This window comes from Talpa occidentalis, unplaced genomic scaffold (genome assembly GCF_014898055.3).
Source record: "Talpa occidentalis isolate TD23 unplaced genomic scaffold, MPIMG_talOcc4v2.1 talOcc4.11, whole genome shotgun sequence".
NCBI lineage: Eukaryota > Metazoa > Chordata > Mammalia > Eulipotyphla > Talpidae > Talpa > Talpa occidentalis.
Window position 1 is genome coordinate 42,064,692 of NW_023601104.1, and position 21,328 is coordinate 42,086,019.

The 21,328-nt window shown below is 54.6% G+C and overlaps 2 protein-coding genes across 3 annotated transcripts in view; both read right to left on the reverse strand.

Moving 5' to 3' along the window:
• The window catches only part of TGM1 (transglutaminase 1), a 14,362-nt gene extending 3,407 nt beyond the window's left edge, over nucleotides 1-10,955 (reverse strand). Inside the window, exons 1-14 of the mRNA XM_037503133.1 lie at nucleotides 10,754-10,955; nucleotides 9,777-10,085; nucleotides 9,438-9,626; nucleotides 7,956-8,204; nucleotides 7,470-7,588; nucleotides 7,226-7,333; nucleotides 6,618-6,792; nucleotides 6,080-6,218; nucleotides 5,884-5,987; nucleotides 3,281-3,369; nucleotides 2,642-2,795; nucleotides 2,256-2,537; nucleotides 1,971-2,131; nucleotides 1,465-1,601 (exon numbers count right to left, since the gene is read on the reverse strand). Of these exons, the coding sequence (XP_037359030.1) occupies nucleotides 1,465-1,601; nucleotides 1,971-2,131; nucleotides 2,256-2,537; nucleotides 2,642-2,795; nucleotides 3,281-3,369; nucleotides 5,884-5,987; nucleotides 6,080-6,218; nucleotides 6,618-6,792; nucleotides 7,226-7,333; nucleotides 7,470-7,588; nucleotides 7,956-8,204; nucleotides 9,438-9,626; nucleotides 9,777-10,083 (2,213 nt within the window). The 5' untranslated portion in view covers nucleotides 10,084-10,085; nucleotides 10,754-10,955. The remainder of the gene's footprint in view (nucleotides 1-1,464; nucleotides 1,602-1,970; nucleotides 2,132-2,255; nucleotides 2,538-2,641; nucleotides 2,796-3,280; nucleotides 3,370-5,883; nucleotides 5,988-6,079; nucleotides 6,219-6,617; nucleotides 6,793-7,225; nucleotides 7,334-7,469; nucleotides 7,589-7,955; nucleotides 8,205-9,437; nucleotides 9,627-9,776; nucleotides 10,086-10,753) is intronic.
• An 80-nt stretch (nucleotides 10,956-11,035) lies between these two features.
• Nucleotides 11,036-19,259, reverse strand: RABGGTA (Rab geranylgeranyltransferase subunit alpha). 2 transcript variants are annotated; one of them, XM_037503142.2, is made up of 17 exons: nucleotides 19,138-19,259; nucleotides 18,770-18,826; nucleotides 18,503-18,613; nucleotides 17,999-18,123; nucleotides 17,626-17,813; nucleotides 17,170-17,373; nucleotides 16,763-16,846; nucleotides 16,593-16,675; nucleotides 16,404-16,505; nucleotides 16,196-16,301; nucleotides 16,055-16,106; nucleotides 15,821-15,909; nucleotides 15,637-15,725; nucleotides 15,431-15,547; nucleotides 14,359-14,472; nucleotides 14,008-14,095; nucleotides 11,036-13,391 (listed from the first exon to the last, which is right to left on the reverse strand). In XM_037503142.2, the coding sequence occupies exons 2-17, from the start codon at nucleotides 18,770-18,772 to the stop codon at nucleotides 13,243-13,245; spliced, it is 1,704 nt and encodes a 567-aa protein (XP_037359039.1). In that variant the 5' UTR covers nucleotides 18,773-18,826; nucleotides 19,138-19,259; the 3' UTR covers nucleotides 11,036-13,242. The 2 variants fall into 2 exon arrangements, with proteins under 2 accessions (XP_037359039.1, XP_037359040.1); XM_037503143.2 differs by lacking the exon at nucleotides 19,138-19,259 and adding an exon at nucleotides 18,975-19,118.
• Nucleotides 19,260-21,328: the final 2,069 nt, after the last annotated feature.

Sequence of the window (21,328 nt, forward strand, 5' to 3'; positions counted from 1 at the left end):
CCTTGAAAAGTCATCCTTCAACCGTCTCACTCACTGGTGGGAAGATGGGCCTTTGGGTGGGGAAAGGCTCACGCAAGACCCGAGACTGTGAGAGGGCCAGGTCTCCAGTGCCAGCACAGTGCTCTCCTAACCCACAGTGGGGCAAGAAGCAAAGGCCTGGGGGAGCTGCTGAGGGGAGTTCACCTTGGGAATCCCTCAGGCCCCATCATCTGCAGTTGTGAGATGCCTGCAGGGTGAGCTATGTGGGGCTCCCAAACTACTCTCTAAGCTGCCACAGACCCTTGTAGGCGACAGGAGGAAACACTCCTTTGTAAAATGTCACATTATCCAGGGCTCCAAGCTGGGGCAAAGTTCAGCACAGTACCCTTCATACACAAAGACTGCTGTGTGTGAAGGGAGGGTGGAGAGAGTGCTCAGAGACCCTCTGCTTTCCCCCAACTCTAACACTGGTCATTGCTTTCCCTCAGGTGCTCTGTGTAGAAGGAGGGGACTGCCTCTCTCCCCAGGAAGCTGAGCTTAAAGTTTAGCCTTGGCCTTCTCTGCTTTTCCTCTGTGTTATTCCTGGAGAGCGACAGGAGAGCACGCGTGGATGTGTCAGAGAGGACGGCATAGGCCCTGAAGCACAGTGTTGTGGGTACCCTCCCTGGGCACAGGTCCTTGCCTAGCCCGGGACCCAGCCAGGAGGTCTCATGTGGGCCTGAGGCTGGGGGCCCTCTCCTCTGGAGCTGCTGCTTCACCTTCATGGCACAAACCAAGCAACAAGCCTAAGACCTGTGCGCATTGCTTGCCATAGTGGGGAGAGCAGAGTCTGCCCTGTATAGACAGTGAGACCCTGTGAGAGGTGGCACCAGCTTCCCTATCTGTAACATGCGGATGATGGCAATAATGAAAATAACTACAACATCCAATAGAGGACTTTGTGAGCACTTCAACAAACAGTTATTGCCTCATCTAATTCTCACAGCTACCCTTAGAGCCAGGAACTGTTTAATCCCCACTTTATAGGTGAGAAAACTGGGGCTTAGAGGAGATAAGTCACTTGCCCAAGGGCACCAGGTAGTGAGAAAGGAGCTGGGACTTATCCCAAGTCCTTAGGATCCCAAAGCTTTGCTCTTGACCATACAATGATTTCTGGTATACTTTAAAGGGTCTTTGTGATCTCCATATGAGATAATGTTTCCAAAAGGGCCTGGTCAACTCCTGGGGCCCAGGCAAATATTAGTGATGTTGCTAATGATTCCTATGTGAAATTTTAGTTCCCAAATGAGATGGGGTGGGGGTGGGACACAGACTGCAGCATGCCCACACAGCAGGTCACCTCCTCCTGCTGTTGGACAGAAGTGTCAGGCCACAGCGCTGGCCGGCCCCGAGCTGCTTTGTCAGACCCTGACAGATGGTACCCAGCAAGCAAAGCTGGGACTCAGGCAAGGGCTGCAGCATGGAGGGAGGAGAGACCAGACTCACCCAACGTTGAGAATCTTGGGTCTCTGTAATCCTGAGCCCTCCAGCCGGAAGACGACATTGGTGAGGGTGATAGGCAGGGGGTTTTTGAAGACGATTTGTACTTCACACTCTTGGCCAACCACAGCTGCCCCCAATAACTGTGAGAAAAAGAAGCCCCCCATCAGAGACCCTGAATGAATACAGGGACTGTAACGTCACCTGAGAGGGAGAGTGCCTCAGAATCGAAACCCCTGAGTCCCACATTTCTGCCCCTGAGAAAAGACTCCTCAAAAACCAGGGAGAAGACTCCAACCCACTGTCCAACTGAAACTACCACAGACCCAGTGATATAACATCTCATTTTTACATCTGAGGAAAATGAGGCCCATGAGCCCATAGCCGGTCCTCAACTATCTTAGCTGGAATAGCTGCCAGGCCCGCCTGCTCCCAGCTTAATGCCCACTCCCCATCCCCTCTGATTTCCCTCAGCCCCCAGCACCCCTCAGGCTCCAGGCAGCTGCACTCACTGTGAGGGAGAGGTCTGGAGTACGCAGGCGGAAGGTGTGTTGCTTGGCTAGCACCTGCCCACTCTCCTTGACGTGGCCAGAGACGTTGAGCAGCATGGCCCCCTGGTCCACGAGGTGGGGCTGGTATTCCCTGTAGGCCACGGGCATGGACACACGGTCGGCTGGGGAGGAGAGACATGGTGTCACTATGGCTGCTTCCCCAGAAAAGGTGTCCTGGCATCCCTAGGTCCACAGTCCTGGGTGACCAGGTCATCCAGGAGGTGGGACGGGGGAAAGAGCACTTACAGGCCCCTGGTGCCAGGGCTACTTCCTTCTTGCTCTCCTTGAAGACAGGCCCGGTGACACCCGTGTAGAAGGTAACAGAGAGGTAGAGGTGCAGCTTCACGGTGCGGCGGCTGCTGCCACGGTTGGTCAGCACCACACTGACCGTCAGGCCCTGCCCCATCACTGCATCCTGTGCCTCCACCTGCATGGCCACATCCTCAGCTGAGTCCCGGGTAGCGTACACATTGGGTTTGCTGCCATGGGCGGCTGCTGTCTCCACTGCCTTCCTCTCTGCATCTGAGCCTGGGGGTTAAAGGTCAAGGGTGAGATGACAGCTACTGCCAAAGTGGGCAAGTGTCCAGCAGGAACACAGTATAGCCAGAACCCGGCAAGTTGGGGAATAATACCTTCTGGGTGTTTATAGAGGTGGGTGATTTCCTCCTGCATGTTGGAGCCAATGGCCTTCGTGATGATGAGCGAGCCGATGGCCTTCTCCTCCACATACACAATCTTGAAGCTGCCATCATCCTGCCGCTGCCAGTACACCTTGTCGCTGTTCACCTGTTGGGGGAGTGGGAGGTGTAAGCCAGGAGCAAGCCAGCCAGAGGCTCTGGGGTGGGCCTGTCTCCCAGCTGCCTTCCCCCATGCCAGGCACTGCAAGGAAGGGAAGACCCAAAGGTTGGGAGCTTCCCGGCAGCACCAAATTGGGAGACTTCAAGCTGAGCTGGAGAAGCAGGGAAAAGGTTGGTCTGGGAGGCTCCTTGCAGCACATTTTGCATTAATAACAGTAATCCCTTATGCTCATTCGCTGACTTTATGACTTATAAAGTAGTTTCATGCCCATTATCTCTTTTGATCCTGAGGACAGGAAGCACGGCAGCCATTATTATCCTCTTTTTTACAGTTGACGAAACTAAGAGTCCTAGAATGAGTGACTGGCCCAAAGTCACACAGCTAGGCAGTCAGCGGTGAGATTAGGTACAGAGACCACAGGACGCGGCCAGCGCTCAGCCCTCCCAGCTACCTGAGAGGAGTGCCGCCCTCACCTCAGCAAAAATGAAGGGCGTATCATACTTCATGTAGACCAAGCCATTCTTGATGGACTGCACGGAGCAAGGCCCACAGCAGAAGATACCTAGGAGAGTGAGGGCAGGTTGGAGGAGAGACAACCAAGAAGGCCCCTCCACCCAGGCCCAGTGCCCACTGCCGAGGGTCAGCCTCCACCCAGTCCAACCCAGGAAGAGCAAAGGAAAGCACAGCCCCATTTCCTCAGTCAGCTGCTGTGCTGTCACAGGGACAAATCTGCCTCCATAACCAAGTCATCTGCATACTCTCCCCCCATTGGCTAAAGCCAGATGCTGGGTGTCTCTGACCCCCAGAAGTCAGGACTCCCCCATCCTACATCCAGACAAACCCAAAGCCCTGCTTGTTTGCGGGGAGAACAATGATGAGGCCACAGCCACCATTCCAGAAAGACCTAGAACAATCCCTTAGCTCTGTTGTGCCCGATCTTTGGGGAGGTGGGAGGAGCAGATGGGAAACAATCTGTCCTCCTCAGCAGCATGCCTGGATCATAATAGCTACTCAATAAATATCAGTTCCTTCCCTTCTCTGTATCCAACATTCATTGGATATCCTAGCATCTACTTTGCCTCATTGAACCTCAGTGAGGCTGAGGAGAGGGCTGACACAGATCAGGCTTGGCAGGAGAGGATACAGAACAGGAAGTGAGGGCCATCTAAAAGAATTTACCTTAAAAAGCCTAACACTGTATTTCATTTCTCAGATGGGAAAACTGAGGCTCAGTGAGGCAAAGTAGATGCTAGGATATCCAATGAAAGCTGGATACAGAGAATGGAAGGAACTAATATTTACTGAGCAGCTATCATGGTCCAGGCATGCTGCTGATCTCTAAGATATGATGCTCCCATTTTACCTTCCAACCACCCTACATGGACTCTATTCTCCCCAAGTTACGTGCAAGAACATTCAAGGCCAAAAATGCAAGGAACTTGCCCAAGATGACATATCTAAGGAGTGATCGAACTGGAACCAAGCAAGGGTCTGGCCAACCCCCAAGTCCCTGGCTGCTGCACACCCCACCATGTCCCAGAGTGGGGACTAGACTCAGATCTCCCAGGATCCTGGGCCAGTCTATTCTAGCATCACAGGCTTCATTTGGGCCATGCAACTCTGGGACCACCATTCACACTGAGGAGTGGGGGTCTGGCTAGAGACCAGAGGAGGAATGCAGGCTGGGTGAGGGCATTCTGACCTGGGAGGAGAAAGCGGGAGGAGAAAGCGGGAGGAGAAAGAAGGAAGTGGGAGGGTAGGTGGGACTGCCTGGGGCTGGAGTGTTAAGGTGGGAAGGGGGTGAGGCACCTGCTTGAAAACAGAGTATACAGCCGATGTAACTTGAAGAACGTGTGTGTAGACACAGAAAAGAGACTAGTTAGAAGATTATGGCTTCAGTGATTCTCTTAGGGCTGGGTTAGAGGGGCTGTTTTTTTCCTTAAGGCTGTCTGAACCCTGATTTTTAAAAAATACTATACCTATAATTCATAGAGAACAATGGAACAGACAAGAGGGAACTTGGCCAGAGCTAGAATGTTTTCAAAAGGGGCATGTCACGTAAGAGAGGAAGCTTGCTTTGTTGTTGGCCTAAAGCTCTGTGCCATGGAGAAAATCACTCTACCTCTCTGGGCTGAGGCTTCCCATGTGTCCCACAAGGGCTTTTAGAGGGTCCCAAACCCAGCTGATCTTTAGCATCACCAGGGGAACTTTAAAAAATAGAGATTCTATCCCTGGAATGTCTAATGTAGCAAGTTTGGGTGGACCCTAGCAATTTACTTAAGGGAAAAGAAATCAAAAACCTGCTGAGAGAGACTAGGGTACTTCTATATTCTATGTTATTCAATTCTATATTTTCTTTTCTTTCCAAGGATGTATTACTTATAATAATGTTTTTTTAAACTTTAAAAAGATATATAAATAAATGAGTCCTTCAATTAATTATCTCCAGAATATATAAGTAAAAAAAGCAAATGAGAGGGCCTCCCCAGTGGCCCAGCGGTTGAGCACTGGGTTGCGAAGCTGCCCACAGCCTCTGCAGCGCTGGTTCGATCCCCGGCTGCTCCCCGGCCACAGGGGGAGGGTCCCACATGGCGTGCGGACCTCTCCTGCCGCCCGCTGCTCCCCTCAGCAGTGTACTTCGGTCCTTCTGCCTGCTCTGCTCCCCGCTCTGGCTCTGGTGAATTCTCTCACCCTCCCGCGCTTCTGACTGTACCCAGTGCTTGTATAAATAAATAAAAACAAATCTTTAAAAAAAAAAAAAAAAAGCAAATGAGAATAGTGGTTTTTTTGGGGAAGGGAAATCTCTCACTGAATTCTCTTCAATCTTTTGACTTTTGAACCATCTGAGTAGATTAACCATTATAAATAAATACAATTTAGGAAAACAGGTAAGTTTTGTAGGCAGGTGACAATAAGTGAAGGGCTGTATGGTGAGCTCATTTATTGCCTGTTTAAAGAACAGGACCCGAATCTGAGGTCCAGTTCTGTGTTGACACTCTGGAATTTGTTACCCAAGTTGGGGTGATGGGGAGGGGACCAAAATAGGATACAGAAGCCAGGCAGGGGCCCGCCTCACCACTGCTGGTCTCCTGGGGTGTGGCATCCACAACTTGCCAGCCGTCAAAGCCTGAGGGTAGGTCTGGCCTCTTCATCCAGCAGTCATTCCACACATGGAAGTTCCTGGAGGGACACGGAGGGAGGGCTGGGTCTGAGTGATCTGTCCGGGGCCTCCCCTCAGCTGGGATGAGCGTCCAAACCCAGCCCAGGCTCACCAAACAGAATCATGGTTCAGATGCTCCAGTGGCTTCATGTTCTCGTCAAAGTAGATGTCCATGGTGAGGGATGTGTCTGTGTCATGTGCTGAATTGAAGTTGGTGACAGTACGGGTGGCCAGGCCCAGGCAGCGTAGCACTGCGGAGAAGCCAGGGTTAGGGTTCTGGGCCACAGCCAGGAAGAGGTGGGGGGCAGGCAAGGCATCAGATAAGGAGTAACAGCGATAAAAGGGCAACTGGGGTTGTCAAGCTGGGTCAGGGGTCACCAGGGTTCGGAGGCCTTTAGGCCAGGGAGTGCTGGGGGTAAGGGGAAGCCAGGCCACCTGCCCGACCTGGTCCCTGCCCATCCCTCTCCTACCTCTCCCCTAGGCCTCTCTAGGTTGTTAACAGTAATTAATGATAATTAAGGCCAGCCTATCATCCACCCCCGCCTACCCCTGCTCTGTAGCCACAGCTGGGTTGGGCTGGGTGAAGGTGGAGCCTGGTTTCCCTCCCTCCTTATAGGCCCAGGCGGCTCCTGTCCCATTTTCTCCACTACCTGTGGTGGTTACACCAGCGAAGACCCAGCACTGGCCATAGGGAACAGAACTGCCAGTACGTAGGTAGCTGAGCAGGATCTCCACGCTGCCCACCCACGCAGACGGGTTGGTGCCTCGGGAGTAATCGCCAGACCAGTTCCCAATCAGGACCCCATTGTCATCCAAGGAGTTCACCTGCCCAAGACAGGATGGGGTGGGGTGGAGAGGGGGAGAGGCTTGGGACCTGCCATGTGGTCTCCAGCCCAGCCCCTGACCCTGCAACCACCCCTCACTCCTAAATGCTTCAGGAGCCAGCTGGCAGCCTGTGAGCCCCACCCACTGCTCCCAGGACCATCTGCCCCCCTCCACCCTAAGCTCACAGGAATGTGAATCCTGGGTGTGCCAAGTTTGGGTTTGGCCTTACATTCCACAAGAGCTGGACAGTAGCCGGGAAGGGTGGGTGGGGGGCAGGCAAGGGAGGAAGAGGAGGAGTAAGACCCCTTTCCACAGCGCCCTTTGAAAGGGCAGGGACAGGGTGGGGGACCTGGAGGAATCTGAAAGGGCAGGAGTGAAGGACAGGGAGGCAGCAGGCAGACACACAGTGGCACTTGGAGATATGAGTGCTCACCATGGCAGAGATGACCCGGGAGACGCTGACTGGGTCTCCGCGGCCTCCATATGGCATGCCCCGCCGGTCCAGGATATACAGGCAGGCGTCCAGCACCCCATGGTCGAACTGGAAGAAGGGAAGGCAAAGGTGACCACAGCCCACTTGAGGCAGAGCTTGAACCCTAGGCCAATCCTTGCTCCCCTGCCCCACCCTATCTCCCCGCAGCTTCTGAGTGCACATGGCTTCATCTGCGGGGACGTACCTGGCCATAGTTCCAGGTGCGCTCACCAATCTGTGCTTCTGTCCCGTAGTAAATTCTCCCAGACTCGTTCAGCACATACTCCTGCCGCCAGTCCTCGTGATCCACATACACGATGTCCTCTGTGTCCCCAAAACACATGCCTGTTCCCCTCCAGTCCTTACCCTGAGCCCCACCTGCCCTAGTAATTCTTCATAACTCATGCTCCCAGATAAAGGGAGAGGACACCTCTAGCCTGACAGCACTGCTCCCGGGAAGGACAGAGGGAGCTGACAGGGATGGCGGGGAGAGGGTTGCTATAACCAGGGCCCTTCACCAGGAGAGGCGGGGCTCTGAGATCTTGGGCTGGTCACCTTTCTAACACTGGACATAGGTACCCTCACCTGGACAATGGGAAACTGGCTTCTTGGGGCACCCACACACAGCCAGCCAGTCACTGGGGAAGGAAGCTGACCTGCCTCCCTCCGCTCCCGACTCCAGCGGGCTTACCTGGGCACCAGGGATTAAAGAGGATGTAGATCTCATTGTGGGGTTCAAAGGGTAACTGGAACTCGCCAGCTTCTGAGTGTGTGCGGACCGTGAACTGAAACTTGCCGATGATGGCGTTAGGGGAGGTGTGGACACGTAGGTTCAGGCTCTGCTCGCTGGACTTGGTCACCTGGGCCTTCCAGCCTCCACTACCTCCCTTGCCTACTGGGATGATGATGTGGGTGCCTTTGCCCACCTCGGGGTTGTTTCCTGGAATGAGGAAAGCAGTAATTAGCTGGTAAAGACTCCCTGACGAGGATGGAGACTGGACTCTCAGCCCCACCCAGGAGTATGAGCCTAAGTGTGTGTGTGTGTGTGTGTGTGTGTGTCCCTGAGTTGGGCCATCACTCTGCTCTGTGACAGTCTCTTTGAGAGCAACTTGTCCCCACCCGATGCTTACCCGCATGTCAGGGCAGGGCCCCAGTCCAACATCCCAAACCTGTTCCCCTGACACTGAACTTGGAGGTGGGTAGGACAGACAAGGTCACTGTCACCTCTGCCTGCCTACCAGTCTCAGTGCCTGGACTGAGAAGCACAGCTGCCCTGGTTTGGCCCAGATGCCCCCTCCCCTCATGAAAGGGGAGGCCAACCTTGTCTGCTTCCTAGGACTCTAGCTTGTAGAACCCAGGACATCTCTGGTGGAGGGGGTAGGGGTACCTGGGAAATTAGAGGCTGGGGTGGGCAAGGCTAGGCCCTAATCAAAGGGTATGAGGAGTCACCTGCCCCCGGCAGCAGCATAATCACCAGCCTGGGCATTCAATGGCCAACAAGCAACGCGATGAGGGAAGTGCCTGCCCTGGGTCATGGGACACAGACACAGTTGGACAAAGAGAGCAGAGAGAATCAGCCACACACTGGGGTAGGAGAGCAGACCCAGAGAGAAAGACACAGACAGCGGAGCCTCCCCAGTGGCGCAGTAAGTTGAGCGCAGCCCAGTGGGGCTGTTCGCAGCCTCTGAGGCATGGGATCAATTCCCAGCCAGCCAGGGAGATTCCCACATGGCGCAGCAGACCTCTCCTGTCTCACCTGCTGCTCCCCTCAGCAGTGCATTTCAGTCAATCTGCCTGTTCTGTTCCCCACTCTGTCTCTAGTAAAGCCTCTCACCGTCCCATGCCTCTGGCCTGTACCCCACTTCTTGTATAAAAATAAATAAATCTTTAAAAAAAGAAGACACAGGCAGCAAAGTTGGTGGAGAAGCTGAAGCAAGCCTGAAGAGAAAGCATTTTGAGACAGAAGGCCCTGAAGTCTTGAAGAGGGCGAGCTTAGTAAAACAGGGCTACCAAGACCCTCTCTGAGCCACTCCCCTAGGGGCACACTCATATACTTTTCTAGCAGAGGTGAGGAGAGGGGCGAGGGAGGAGCCTAAAGATGGCCCTCTAACCCCTAAGCCAGATCCCCCCTCGCCCCCCCAGCACAGGGTCTTCCACTGAAGTTTCCACTGACCGATGACCATCTCCAGAATGACGCGATCGGAGGACTCATAGGGCCGAGACAGGAAGAGGACCATGTGGAAAGGCTGTCCCCGGCGCAAGATCAGCTCATCATATTCGAACTCATCCGTGTGGTGCTCTCGGCGGTTCTGGTCTGAGCGCCTACTCAGCAAATCCACACCAGTCACCACCAGCATGCCCTCTGCAAGGCCATAGCTCTGGGTCAGCAAAGCCTCATGGTGACCCCAAGGCCCCATCATTAGCCTCCCGGGCTCCCTAGAGATGCCAGGTTGAGTTTCAGCTCCCACTGAGGCCTTTCAGCTCTTGGCTAAGGGGAACAGGTAGGTCTCACCTCTGATGGTGCCATCTCCAGCTGCATTCACAGCACCACTCCGGGAGCCTCGGGAGTCTGGTCTTCGACCAGAACTGGAGCCTCCACGGGGCCCAGACCCCCAGTCATCATCTGTCCCATCTCGGCGTGTGCAGCAGCCACAGCAGCGAGCCCAGAAAGAACGACCCCTTCGGCGAGAGCGACGGTCTGGCTCTGGCTCTGGCTCTGGAGAAGGTGTGGCAGAGGGCTGCCACGGGTTCCCGCCCCAGCGGCCCACATCTGAACGGTCTGAACGGTCTGAACGGTCTGAACGAGGACCGTCCATCATGCCTGTGTGGAAGAGGCAGGGGAGGAGCTGGTCAGACCTCCTTTACCCAGCCAGCCCTCCCAGAAATGCTCTATCCGGGAGCTGATTCAGTCCCCACCAGATGACTGATCTTGACCCAGAGACTCCCCCAGAGTCTGCCCCAAATCCTCCCCAAAGAGTCTTTCCAGACTAGAGAAACAGTGCAGAGGAGTCTTTCCCCTCTCACACCCACATAGACAACCACCAAAGCAGATGCTCATTCGAGAAACCTGCCCAAGGACCCATTCTAAGAGATGCCCGGACACTTGTCACAGCCCCAAGACCCAGTGGCATAGGCCATCCTGGGGCCCTGAGGACTAGAAGTCCAGGAGCAGAGGCTTCTAGGACCCATTTCTTAGCATAGATTCCCCCACCCAAGACTCCTTGCAACAATCTGGTGGTCAGATGCAGAAGTTGGGGTCCTTGGCATTTTCCTCACTGGGTTAACTGCCTCTTGGAGCTGCCTGGAGAGGTGGAGCACCGCAGGTACCAGGAGCCTGTGCTCTATTTAGGAGCACAGCGCTGGCTCGCCTCCGAGAACTGCAGGCTGGGGCTGGCCCGCACCCCACCTTGCTGGGGCCAGACCTGGGCCAGGCAGGCGCCAGACGGTGTCTCCAGGACCCAGCGCGTAGTGCTCCTCCGAGTCCCTCACCTGGTGGCGGTGTGGCGAGTGCAGCGCTGATCCCTCGGCCTGCGGCTGGGAGGAGCAGGTCCGGACTGATGGGACAGGCAGGACAGGCTGGACGCCGCGGCGCGAGTGGAAGGTGTGGGGCGGGCCGGTAAGTGGTTTATGAGGGGGGAGGGCGGGGCTGGAAGGGGAAGCAAATGTTTCTCCATTCCCCCTGCGGGAGAGAAGAGGCCGGCCTCTGAGGGGCTGTCTCACGAGCTGGAAATCAGGCCTGCCCGCATCCTCTTTCTCCTTTCGAGGAATGCAGATGTAGGGTGGGGCTGGATAGGGAGGGCCCTCGGTCGGGGTCTGTCAGGGTGCTGGGGTGACAGTGGAAGGCTGTGGTGGGACTTTGGTGGTGCCTCAGACACACAGACTGTGTGTCTACCATCCACCAGGTAGATTCCTGACAGAGCCCTTTCTCCGGAGGGCAATTCGGCAAGCCCCTTTCCTGCACTCCCTCTGTTCCTAGTTCAGGCTGCCCACACTGTTCTCATAGGGAGGTTCAGTCCTGCCACAGTGGTCCATGAGCCTACTCTTGGGACTCATCATCCTGCCCAGGGAGGTCCCGGGATCCAAGCTGCAGACTGGTGACTTCAGCACCCAGGTCCTCAGACTGGCTCCACCAGCCAGCCCCTGACCTGCCGGCTCTACCAGATCCTTTGACCACCCTCCCCCCACCTATCCTTCTTTCTTCCTCCAGCAGCTCCACAGCCCCAGCATGAGTGAGCTGCCCCCCCAAATTCCTTGTCCTTCCAAGGTGGGGATTGGGTGTGGGGGGTATCAGATTGGGAGCAAGCTCTTTTTTCTCCCCATTCTGGGGATTTGGGGGAGGCCCAGGTGGAAGCTGAGACCCCCTTCTTAGGCTGCAGAGTACCCCTTTCTCTGACTGAGAAGTGTCTAGTTTGCTAGAGTCAAAGATTCTTCAACCTGGAATTCTTCCTGGGAATCCTGACCAACCGGCTCCAGGCATCTGCCCTGTGTGTAGCCCCACTCCGCCCTGAGCTGGGAGAAACACTGGGGATGCCAGAGAACCCCAAGACAGAGGAGGCAAGCATCTTTGGGAAGGCTGGGGCCCTGTTCTTGGGGCCTCATCCCTCTATCCCGCTGGGGCCCCAGTTCTGCCCATGGGCCACTGAACATAAGATAGTGAAAAGATTGGAAGCCAACCGGAAGACCTAACTCAGGTGATGCATCAGGCAGGTGCCTTAGGGAGTGGGGACAGAGGCTCTAGGGCTTGGCAGGGAGCCCTCCACACCCACACCAACATGTTCCTGTTTAGCAACCAGCTCGAGACCTGGCAGGGGGTCTGTCTCCACCTCCACAACCTCAGAGGCAGCAGTGGAAATCAAAATTCCAGGCAGGTCTGAGGCAGGTCAGAGGGTTTTGTGGAGGGGATGTTTGTACATTGCTATGGATACAGGAAGGGGTGAGGCCCTAGAGGTCCGGATATATGTGAGCACTTGTGGTACCATGTTGAGTCCCAAGAGACCAGGAAAATGCCTGTCACACTCTCTCCCTCTTGTTCAATCCACCTTTCTTTTCCCCCACCCAACCAGGTTTGACTCAGTGCCCTAATCCCTGAGCCACTCCCCTTTCCTCTGCTAGGAGGCCAGGGCCACAGGCCTTTCAGTCAAGACGAGGTGTGTGCGCTCGCGTGTACGCGCATGCACATGTGTGCATAAGTGCAGATTGGGGGGAGGGGGCAGGAATGAGCACCATGGGAACAGACACCCAGGTCAGTACCTCCGGCCAGGCTCTGTCCAACCATTCTACATCAATACGGAAGCTAGAACGTGAGTCCAGAATTCCAGACCAAGGTGTAGAGACAGCTTTGGCTCCAGTTCTTAAGCTCAGCAACCTTGGGTGCGTCTTAGCAGCAGTTTTCTCATCAGTACAATGGGCCTAATCATCTCATACCCGAGAGCTCGAGGATCAAATAGGATCAAGTATTTCCAAGGGATCTTCAACAGACTGTGGAATGCTACTCATGGGGATTGACACTGTTGTTTTAATAGGGTGGGGCCATGGCACCTTGGCCCACTGCTTCTGGGAATTGCCTTCTCAGCTGTAATGAATGACTGCCCATGCAAAGAGGGCATCTGGAAGGGTCATGGAGGAAATTTTATGTCCAGCCCACAGCAGAACCTGAATCCAAATCTGATCCCAGTCTGGAACCTAGACCCAGTCCCAGACCCACACCAGAAGGTAAACTCAAATCTAGCTCTCACCTAGCTTCTGCCCCGAACACAGAGACTTCAGACTTTGGTTTTCCATGATAGAGAATGGCAAGACTGAGCATAAAATGAAAGTAGAGCAGGTGAACCTAACTGTCTCTTTCTTCTCCAGAAAGGGTGCGGTAGTAATGGTGGCAGAGATGGCAGCGGCGCTGGCAGTGGCAGCATAGCAGCCTTCGGGGGCTCTCCATTTTTATTCGGTCCCAATAAATTAAAGGGCAGGGGTGAGGGTGTCTCTTAGGTGAGAACGCTGTTAACTGAAGGTAGCATTTCAGCCAGGTGCTCCAAGATGTCCACTGCTTGGCAGAGGGGGTTGCCCTGCAGGTTGAGAAGGACCAGCTTGGGGCAGGAGGCAAGAGGCTGGAGCACTGCAGGCTGCTGGAGGCCTTGGGCAGGAACGTCAAGGAAAACTTGGCAGGTGTCTCAGGTCTGCCTGCTCCCGAGCTCTCATCACTGTTTTCCCTCAGCAGCCAGGACAGCTGCCTGGAAGCCTAGTATAGGGCACTCGTTTGCTTCCTCAGGGGAGTAAGGCTCTAGGCCCATGGTGGCCAGGAAGGAAGCACAGCAGGCAGGTCAGATATGGTACAGGGAGTGGTGGAGACAGTGGCCAAGGGGAATGATAACCCTGTATACAGAGGAGTGTAAGACTCACTAACAAGAAAGGGTTGGAGTTCCTTGCGTTGCTGAGTAGAAATGCAGGCTAAAGGCTTTGCTTTAACTTCTGATTTTTAAAGGAATCAGATTTCTAGATTTTTTTCAATGTGCAACTTTCTGATTTTTTAAAAGCACCATGTGGTACCCAAGTACTTCTGCAGGCTGCCTGTTTGTCACTCTGGTTTGAGGAAGTCATCGCCACTCTTGCAAAACTCCACCAGTACAAGTTAAATACAGTCCCATACATAGCCTCTCCTCACCTTAGACTGCAGAGCCCCCCTCCCCTTTCCAGGGATCACCTTGCTTGCTGTCGGTGGTCCCGCTGAAAGGCACCGGAAGGAAGGATACGGTTGTTGCATACTGAGAGCTCCTGCAGCTGGGGTAGGTTGGCAACGCCATCCAGAGACTCGAGGGCATTGTCATTGGCCTGCAGCACCTGGGCAGCAGGGAGGGCAGGGAAGACAAGGCAGAGCAGGTTGTCAGCCTGGGACTGGTACAAGCAACTGGGAAGCCAGGATGATCAGTTTATAGTGTAAGAAAGTGCTTCTGGGGTGTGGCTGGGTGACAGAGGGGGGAAGGCAAGGGCCATGTGTGGGGGCTGGGAGGACCTAGATATCTCTGTAGGGCAGGCAGACTCTGGAGGTCCGGAGGGAGGGGAAAGGCCCACTCGGGACAGTGGTGGAGGTGTGCAGGCTTTACCTCAAGGCAGCGCAGGGCAGCCAGGGCTGGGGGCAGGGCTCGGAGACGATTGTGCGACAGGTCAAGATGAGTGACCAAGAGCAGCTGCTCCAGATGGCAGAGCACGGTCAGATCCTGAGGGAGGGGTGAGATAGCCAGTGAGACCTAGTGAAGTGTCCTCAGCCACCATTTATCAGGCATTTGCTCTCTGTATCCCACACAGGCTCTTGGGAACCTCAGGTGAGTGGATGGAGAAGGTAGGACACTTAACTTACAACCATGGCAGTATATGCACCACGCCAAGGACATGGGGCAGTGAATGTTGGCTGTAGGGTGGCCCATGGAGCAGATGAGGGGGTGGAGACAGGTAGAGAGGGTGGTGTTGGGGTAAACAGAACACTGGCAGGAACAGGCCTGGACAGCCTGCAGGCGGTTTTGGCAGGAGTAGAAAAGGGATGAGATAAAACTGGTATGTAGGGAAGACTGACTGGGACACATGAGGAATAGAGGATAAATAGTCTGGTCAGTTTGTCAGAAATCCTGGAAAAGTATTCAGGCTTTAGGTGTTGAGGCCCAGGAGAGAAGCATGGGGATGAGTGGGGCGGGGGGGGGGGGCGGGGGAGGAGTCACTCTGAAGGGAGAATGAAGATGTGACGGGTTGGTAGAGGGGTGGCAGGAGGATACCCAGGTGACTCGGGATTTAAACAGGATAACAGAAGGATGGGGCAATGACAGAAAGCTACTCCTGGGAGAGAAGTACCCTGGAAGGAAGATGAATTCATCTCAGTTGGACACAATGTCCAGAAAGGCGCCTGAGTCTGAAGGCAAAGCCAGGGGCATGTGAGTGGCAGAGAAGCTTGGCTGATGCCCAGGCAATGGCTACAAAAGCTGGCAGTGGAGGGAGCTGGACACCAGACTTGTGGTGACCTTAATAATGTAATATATACAGATGTTGATTTGAATGCTGTGTACCTGAAACTTACAAATGTTATAAACCAACTGCTACGTCAATTTGAAAAAGAAAAGGCTGGCTGGGTCACCAGGAAGAAGGGAGGGCTGGCAGGGGAAGGCCTGGGAAGGCCCATGCCCACACCTTGTGCCCCAGGTGCAGCACGCGCACGTCGGCATACTCCATCTTGAGCACGCTGTTCTCCAGCAAGAACTTGCTGCGCAGGTCATCTAGGTACGCTGCCCTCATCGGGTCCACAGCCTGGTGGGGATGGAGGGAGGTGTGCGTGTCAGCCGCCTCCCCAACGCTCACTGGGCCTCCTGGTGCCTGTTCTCGCAAGCCCAGGTTACCTTCAGGGTCTTAAAGTACTGCAGTGTCTCCTTCTCATATAGCAGGGGGTCCAGCGCCCGCATCAGCAGGATGATGGTGAGCAGGCACCCTGAGGAGAGGCGGGGAAAAGGAAGATGGCTCCTGAATCCTCCTCTAGTCCCATCCTCTTGAGACCTTTCCTGTTCTCCCCAAGGGGGCCCTCACATTTATTCTCAGGCTCCAGCTCCTGTAGCTCCTTACAGGATTCAAGCTCAGACTGTAGCACTGTAGACTTTTCCACTGACAGCTCACACCTGCAGGTGGGCAGGGTACAGATGGGTTGATGCCCACAGCCCTGAGGTACACCCAGTCTCCAGTCTGAGGCCATCAACCCATCCCAGTTGCCTGGTGCCCAGACCCAGAGCCCCTCTCCTTGTCTGTGTGCTTCCTGGTCGTCACCTGAAGAGCTGCTCATCTGTGGCCGAGTCCCGGCACCAGGCCTCCTGGCGGCCTGTGGGGAAAAAGTTGGCAGTAGGAGGGGATACCCATGAAAGAAGGATGGGGGTGCTGCACAAGGAGTGAGGTCTTAGGCTGCATCACCTTTTAAAAGTACACATTCCTTCTGGGCATCACCAGCCATCCAAATGACACGAAATGAATGCTGGGGCAACTGGTCATTGAGGGAGGCAGCAGGCAGGTCACAGAGCTGGCAGCATGGGGTCAAGGAAGGCATGGGCCTTGTGACATTTCAGACTGTTCCACCCCAACTCTGTCCCAGCCCCCACTCTGCCCCACCATCCTGGGATACCCAGACATGACTGGGCCGGTTCCTGCCATCTGGTGTTCTCCACTCCACTGCATGGGGTGACTCATCAACCATGAGTAGCAAGGTCTCTGTGCTGGAACCCACCTGGTACAGGGGACAAAGAAAAACCCATCAGTCCCAACTGCATCAGGCCCACAATCCATGATGCTCTTCCGCAAAAGTCGGACTCACTAGGAGGGGCCGAGAGAAGGAGACAGTCAGACAGGCCTGGTCCCGGCTCACGTGCAGGCAGTGCAGGGCATCCTGGGGGTCAGCTGGGAGAAAACACAGCCTCAGGTCTTCTTAAATCCTCTTCCTTGCCTTCCAAGTCCTAGACACCCAGCCTCTTCCCCACTGCTCACCTCGTCCCAGGAGCCAGCGGTGATAGAACCAGGCACTCTGATCATTGGGGTCAGTGAAGAAGGCGTTCTGCACCAGTTCCAGTTCTGCAGTGGCCAAGGAGGTGTAGGCTGTGGTAAGGACCTCTGTGAGCGCCTCCCAACATCCCACCCTTTTCTTGGAGTACCTCCAGCCTTCAGTTGCACTTATCTATGGACCGCTGCATGTATCAGCAGCTGCATGTATCAATTTTATCTTCCCATTGGATACCTGAGCTCCCTGCAACCAGGGGCTGGATCATACGCACCCCCAGAACCAGGCACAGAATTGGCACTCAAAAAATCCAAGTGGTAGATTTGGGGGCAGTGTTAAGCATCAGGGCTGCAAGAGAGGACTGCAGAGTCTTCCCCAGAACCCTGACTCTGTTTACCTTTGAGCAGCACATCTTCAGGGAGGCGCCCCCGTGATCCAGAGTCTGGCTGGGGGTGCAGCTGGGGTAACAGGCAGGATCGGTAATGCCAGGAAGAATAGTTGGAGAAGTTTCGGGTGATGAGGCTGTCCGTGAAGGCTAGCTCCTCTGCAGGGGCCACCGCTGCCTGAGCAGCCACAAATCGTCGGTAGTCCCAGCAGTGAACTGGGGGGAAGGGGCAACAGCACGTCTCAGAAGCAGGGCAAGAGAAGCTCTCTGGCTGGTATTCCTAGAGTTCCTTGGGAGGCCCCAGAAACACCACTGTGCACTCCATGGAGGGTGTGCTTGGCCTATTATCCCTTCTGCCATCAGCTCAGTGGGTCTGTCCTGGTTACCCCTCCCCACTCTGGGCCTTAAGCCACAGTGCCAGGATATGGGGCAAGCAAGGGCTGTAGGGCAGACTCTGCAGGCACATACAGTTTCGCTCATCGATCTCGAGGAAGCGGGCACACAACTCCAGCTCCCGGGCCCAGTTGGGCTCTGGAAGGCGGCCCAGCAGCCAGCAGCGGTGATGCCAGGTACCATAGGACTTGGGGTTCACCCTCAAGCAGCTCTCCAGGAATCCCAGTTCTGCCTTCACCAGAGCAGCCAACTCCTCAGGAGACCTGCAGAGGGGGTTAGGGGTCAGGGCCTTCCTATACCCAACTTAGCTTACCCCTGACTTTCTGTACCAAGCCCTTCACTGCCCTCTGCTTATGCTCCTGACTGCCCACTTATCCACCCTTGGATCCAGCCAGGGGAGGGGCAGGGACAAAGCCATCTTAGTTCTACACACAAAAGTTCTACACACTTTTGGGCCTCCAGCTGCTGCAGCACCTCTCGTCGACAGTTCCAGAGGGTGGCAAAGTCAGGGTTGGCTCCCAGAATCTGGCTTGTCAGTTCCAGCACTGACTCATCCAGCTCACCAGCCTGGCGCTGAGAAGACAGGTAGCAGGGTCAGAGATCACATCATTCTCCCTCTACAGGGCTAAATAACATAAATGCAACTACCAAATAGTCTTTGAATCCCATACTATACAATAGGTACTGTGCAAAGCACTTCATAGCTTTACATGTATTTTCTCATTTAATTTTCACAACAGCCTTATGCAGTAAATACAATTACTAGCTCCATTTTACAGTCCAGCAAACTGAGGCCCAAAGAGATTCAGTAAGTAATGCCCAAGATCACACAGCTAGTAAGTGACAAAACAGAGGTCTGGACCCAGGCAGCCTGACACTAAGGCTCAGTTCTTGGTCGCTGTGCTATAATAAGGGGGTCATCTGGTGAAGGGGCTGCCTCTGAGGGCCCCACCTTTTGGAAGACGGCCTGGGTGGCTGACTGGTATAGCTTCAGTTTCTGCTCCCGCTCTAGCCTTTTGGCCTCTGCCTGCTCTTCCGACGTCTTCACCTTCAGGCGCCCGTGCTACAAGGATGAGCGTGTTGGAAGGATGCAAGCTGCCTTGCAGAGACAGATACCTCGAACCTCCCACGCTCCAGGTATAATAGGGCAGCGAGGCAATGCCACGCGGGGAGAGGGCATGGGCATGCGGAGGTGAGGGGCTAGGCTCAGGGTTCTCACCATGGTGCCGGCTCAAGGTTCAGGACAGGGAAGGGGTCCAGTGGTAGCCCTTGAAACCTGGGGAGAGAGATGTCAATCATGGGAACCCCGCCCCTACTACCACCGCCTCCAGCTGTCCCCTGGAAGCCTCAGACAAGCTTGGGGAGAGACCCCCCGAGTTGTAAAAGGGTCCTAGGGCAGCTTTGCACATCCAGGAGACGCCCACCCGAACTGGGACTTGCACCCGTGCGGCCCTGCCTACAGCCGATCCGTCGGGACCGGACCGTGCCGGGGCAGTGGGATGATGGGGACACTTCGCGCCAGGACGCTGCAGCTTCCCGCCTGCCCCACAGCTCCTGGGCACTCCCGCCCCCCGCGGGCGGACCCACCTGCACTGGGAGGAGGCGTGGGGGACACGGAGCTGCAGAGCCTGCCACAGAGCATGGGCGCTGCCTAGAGCGGCGCCAACTCCCTGGCTCTCCGAGACGCAGCGCCCTCTGCAGGCCGGGGGTGGGGGGTGCTGCGGCGGAACAGGCGGGCTCCGGACGCGCATGCGCGGGCCGTCCGCCCGGCCGTCCGCGCGGGAAACGCTGTCCTAGATAGCCCTCTGGTGAGCCGAGCGCGCGCGCGGAGTCGACGGGCGCTGCCGGTCCAGTCAGCTACAATCTGAAGAGATTTCTTCAACAGCCGAAAGCCATGCTCTCACTGACCTCACTCCGACCGCCTTGGCTGCCTCCTGTTGCGAAATCTAACGGACGGAGTTTCCTGTTCTGTTCTTCCGGGACCTCTTGCGGCAATTGACGCCACTTCCTCGGACGGGACGCCCTGCCTAGGTTTCTCCTACACCTTTGCCCGCTTCCCGTGTGTTCACCTTCTCCTCCTAAGTGCTGGTGGGCTCTAGAGCCCCTTCCTCACCCCGTTTTCACTTTACACACTTTTCCTTCGAGAATGTTGACAAGTGCAAAGACTTGAGCTGCTTGGAGTTGGCGCTTCCCAGACGTGCTCTGTCCCATAGAGCTTTGCGCCCATACTTTCCCCGGGTGACTTCATCCGCACTCATGGTTTTAATTACCACCTGTAATTTGATGACACTCATATTTATATCTTCTGCTCAAATCAAGTGTCTTGCAAGCTGTAATTACACACACAAACACATTCATATTCAGAAGCCTATTGGGATATCATCTGGGTGTCCCAGAGCCATTGCAGACTCAAAAAGTCAAAGGTATCATTGTCTTCCCTCCATTCAGTATAAACTTTGGCCTTTATAATTCCTGTAGTAGCGAATGACTCTGTTGCCTCCTCACTTTTCCTTAATATCTCTTAAGCACTCTGTCCATTCCTTCTGCACTGACTTTAAGCTCATTCTGTTAGGGGGAAAGGATGTCCTGAGATAATCTTATACAGGCTTTGTGGACTCCACCCCCACTCCAGACTAAAGCCATCAGGACATTGGGAAAGACAAATCCCATCACCACCAAGGGGAGGGTGGCTGGGACCTGAGGGTAGAGTTGGGCAGCCAGGTTGGATATAAAAACCAAACACGTGGGCCTTGCTCTCTCTCTGGCTCCCGATCGCTGGCCTCCTGGCTTCACCGCTCCTGGCTTCACCGCTCCTGGCTTCACCGCTCCTGGCTGGCGGCCAACTCTGAGAGCGCCATTTTGGGATTCCTGATCGGCGGATCGGGTAGGACTCATTTAAAACTTTGTCTCCCACTTTTCTCCCAGAGCTGTACATTTCCTCATTTCCCCTTCCCTTGTAAATAAACCTTTTATTAACCTTTCACGTGTGCCTGCAGTAGAGCATTGATAAGTCCTTTTAAGCGCGCGGGTGAGGACCCACAGTCAGGCACCCCGTTTTGTATCGGGGTTGCTTTACAACAATTTCCTTTCTCCCCTCTCATTGTTGAAAGTTTTCACATCCCCTCTCTTTTCTGTTATCAGTTCATCCTCTTTGCTGCTAGATTAGTCTTGTAAAATATAGTTGTGGTCATGTCATATTTCTGCTTAAATGCTTTCTGTGGCTACTGACAGCTTTTGAGGACAGACTCTCAGCACATCAAGCCTTTGGCCGTCTGTCTCCTCTGGCCTCGTGTCCTGCCTGTCTGTTAAAAATCCTCCATCACAGCAGCTAGAACTACTTGCAGTTTCCCAAACTTATTAATGTGTTTCCTCTTCATAACTTCCTGTCTTCATACCCTTCCTTTTTCAAGTAATTCCTGTTCATCTTTAAGATTTAACTCATTTCATCTCCTAAAAGTTCTCCACAATGGCTCAGTCTGATTTAAAACACTTTCATGTGCTGTCAAAGATTGTGCTCATTTCCCTGAACCACAGCAAGTCTTGATTTGTAAGCCAGCATCTCCCATCAAATTGAAAGTTTTTTGTTCTAGCTGCTCCAATATCTGACCCTGGTTCTTAGTAGTAGCTATTTGAATGAATGAACAAAACTCTACGTAGTGAGGACTGGCGTGGCCTGGCCTAAACAATAAGTGCTGTTGTTCAGGGCTGGAGATCCTTGCGCCTGGACCAGTTCAGAAAGGTTTCCTGGCAGGGCCTATCTAGTATTCAAAGGCGGTCA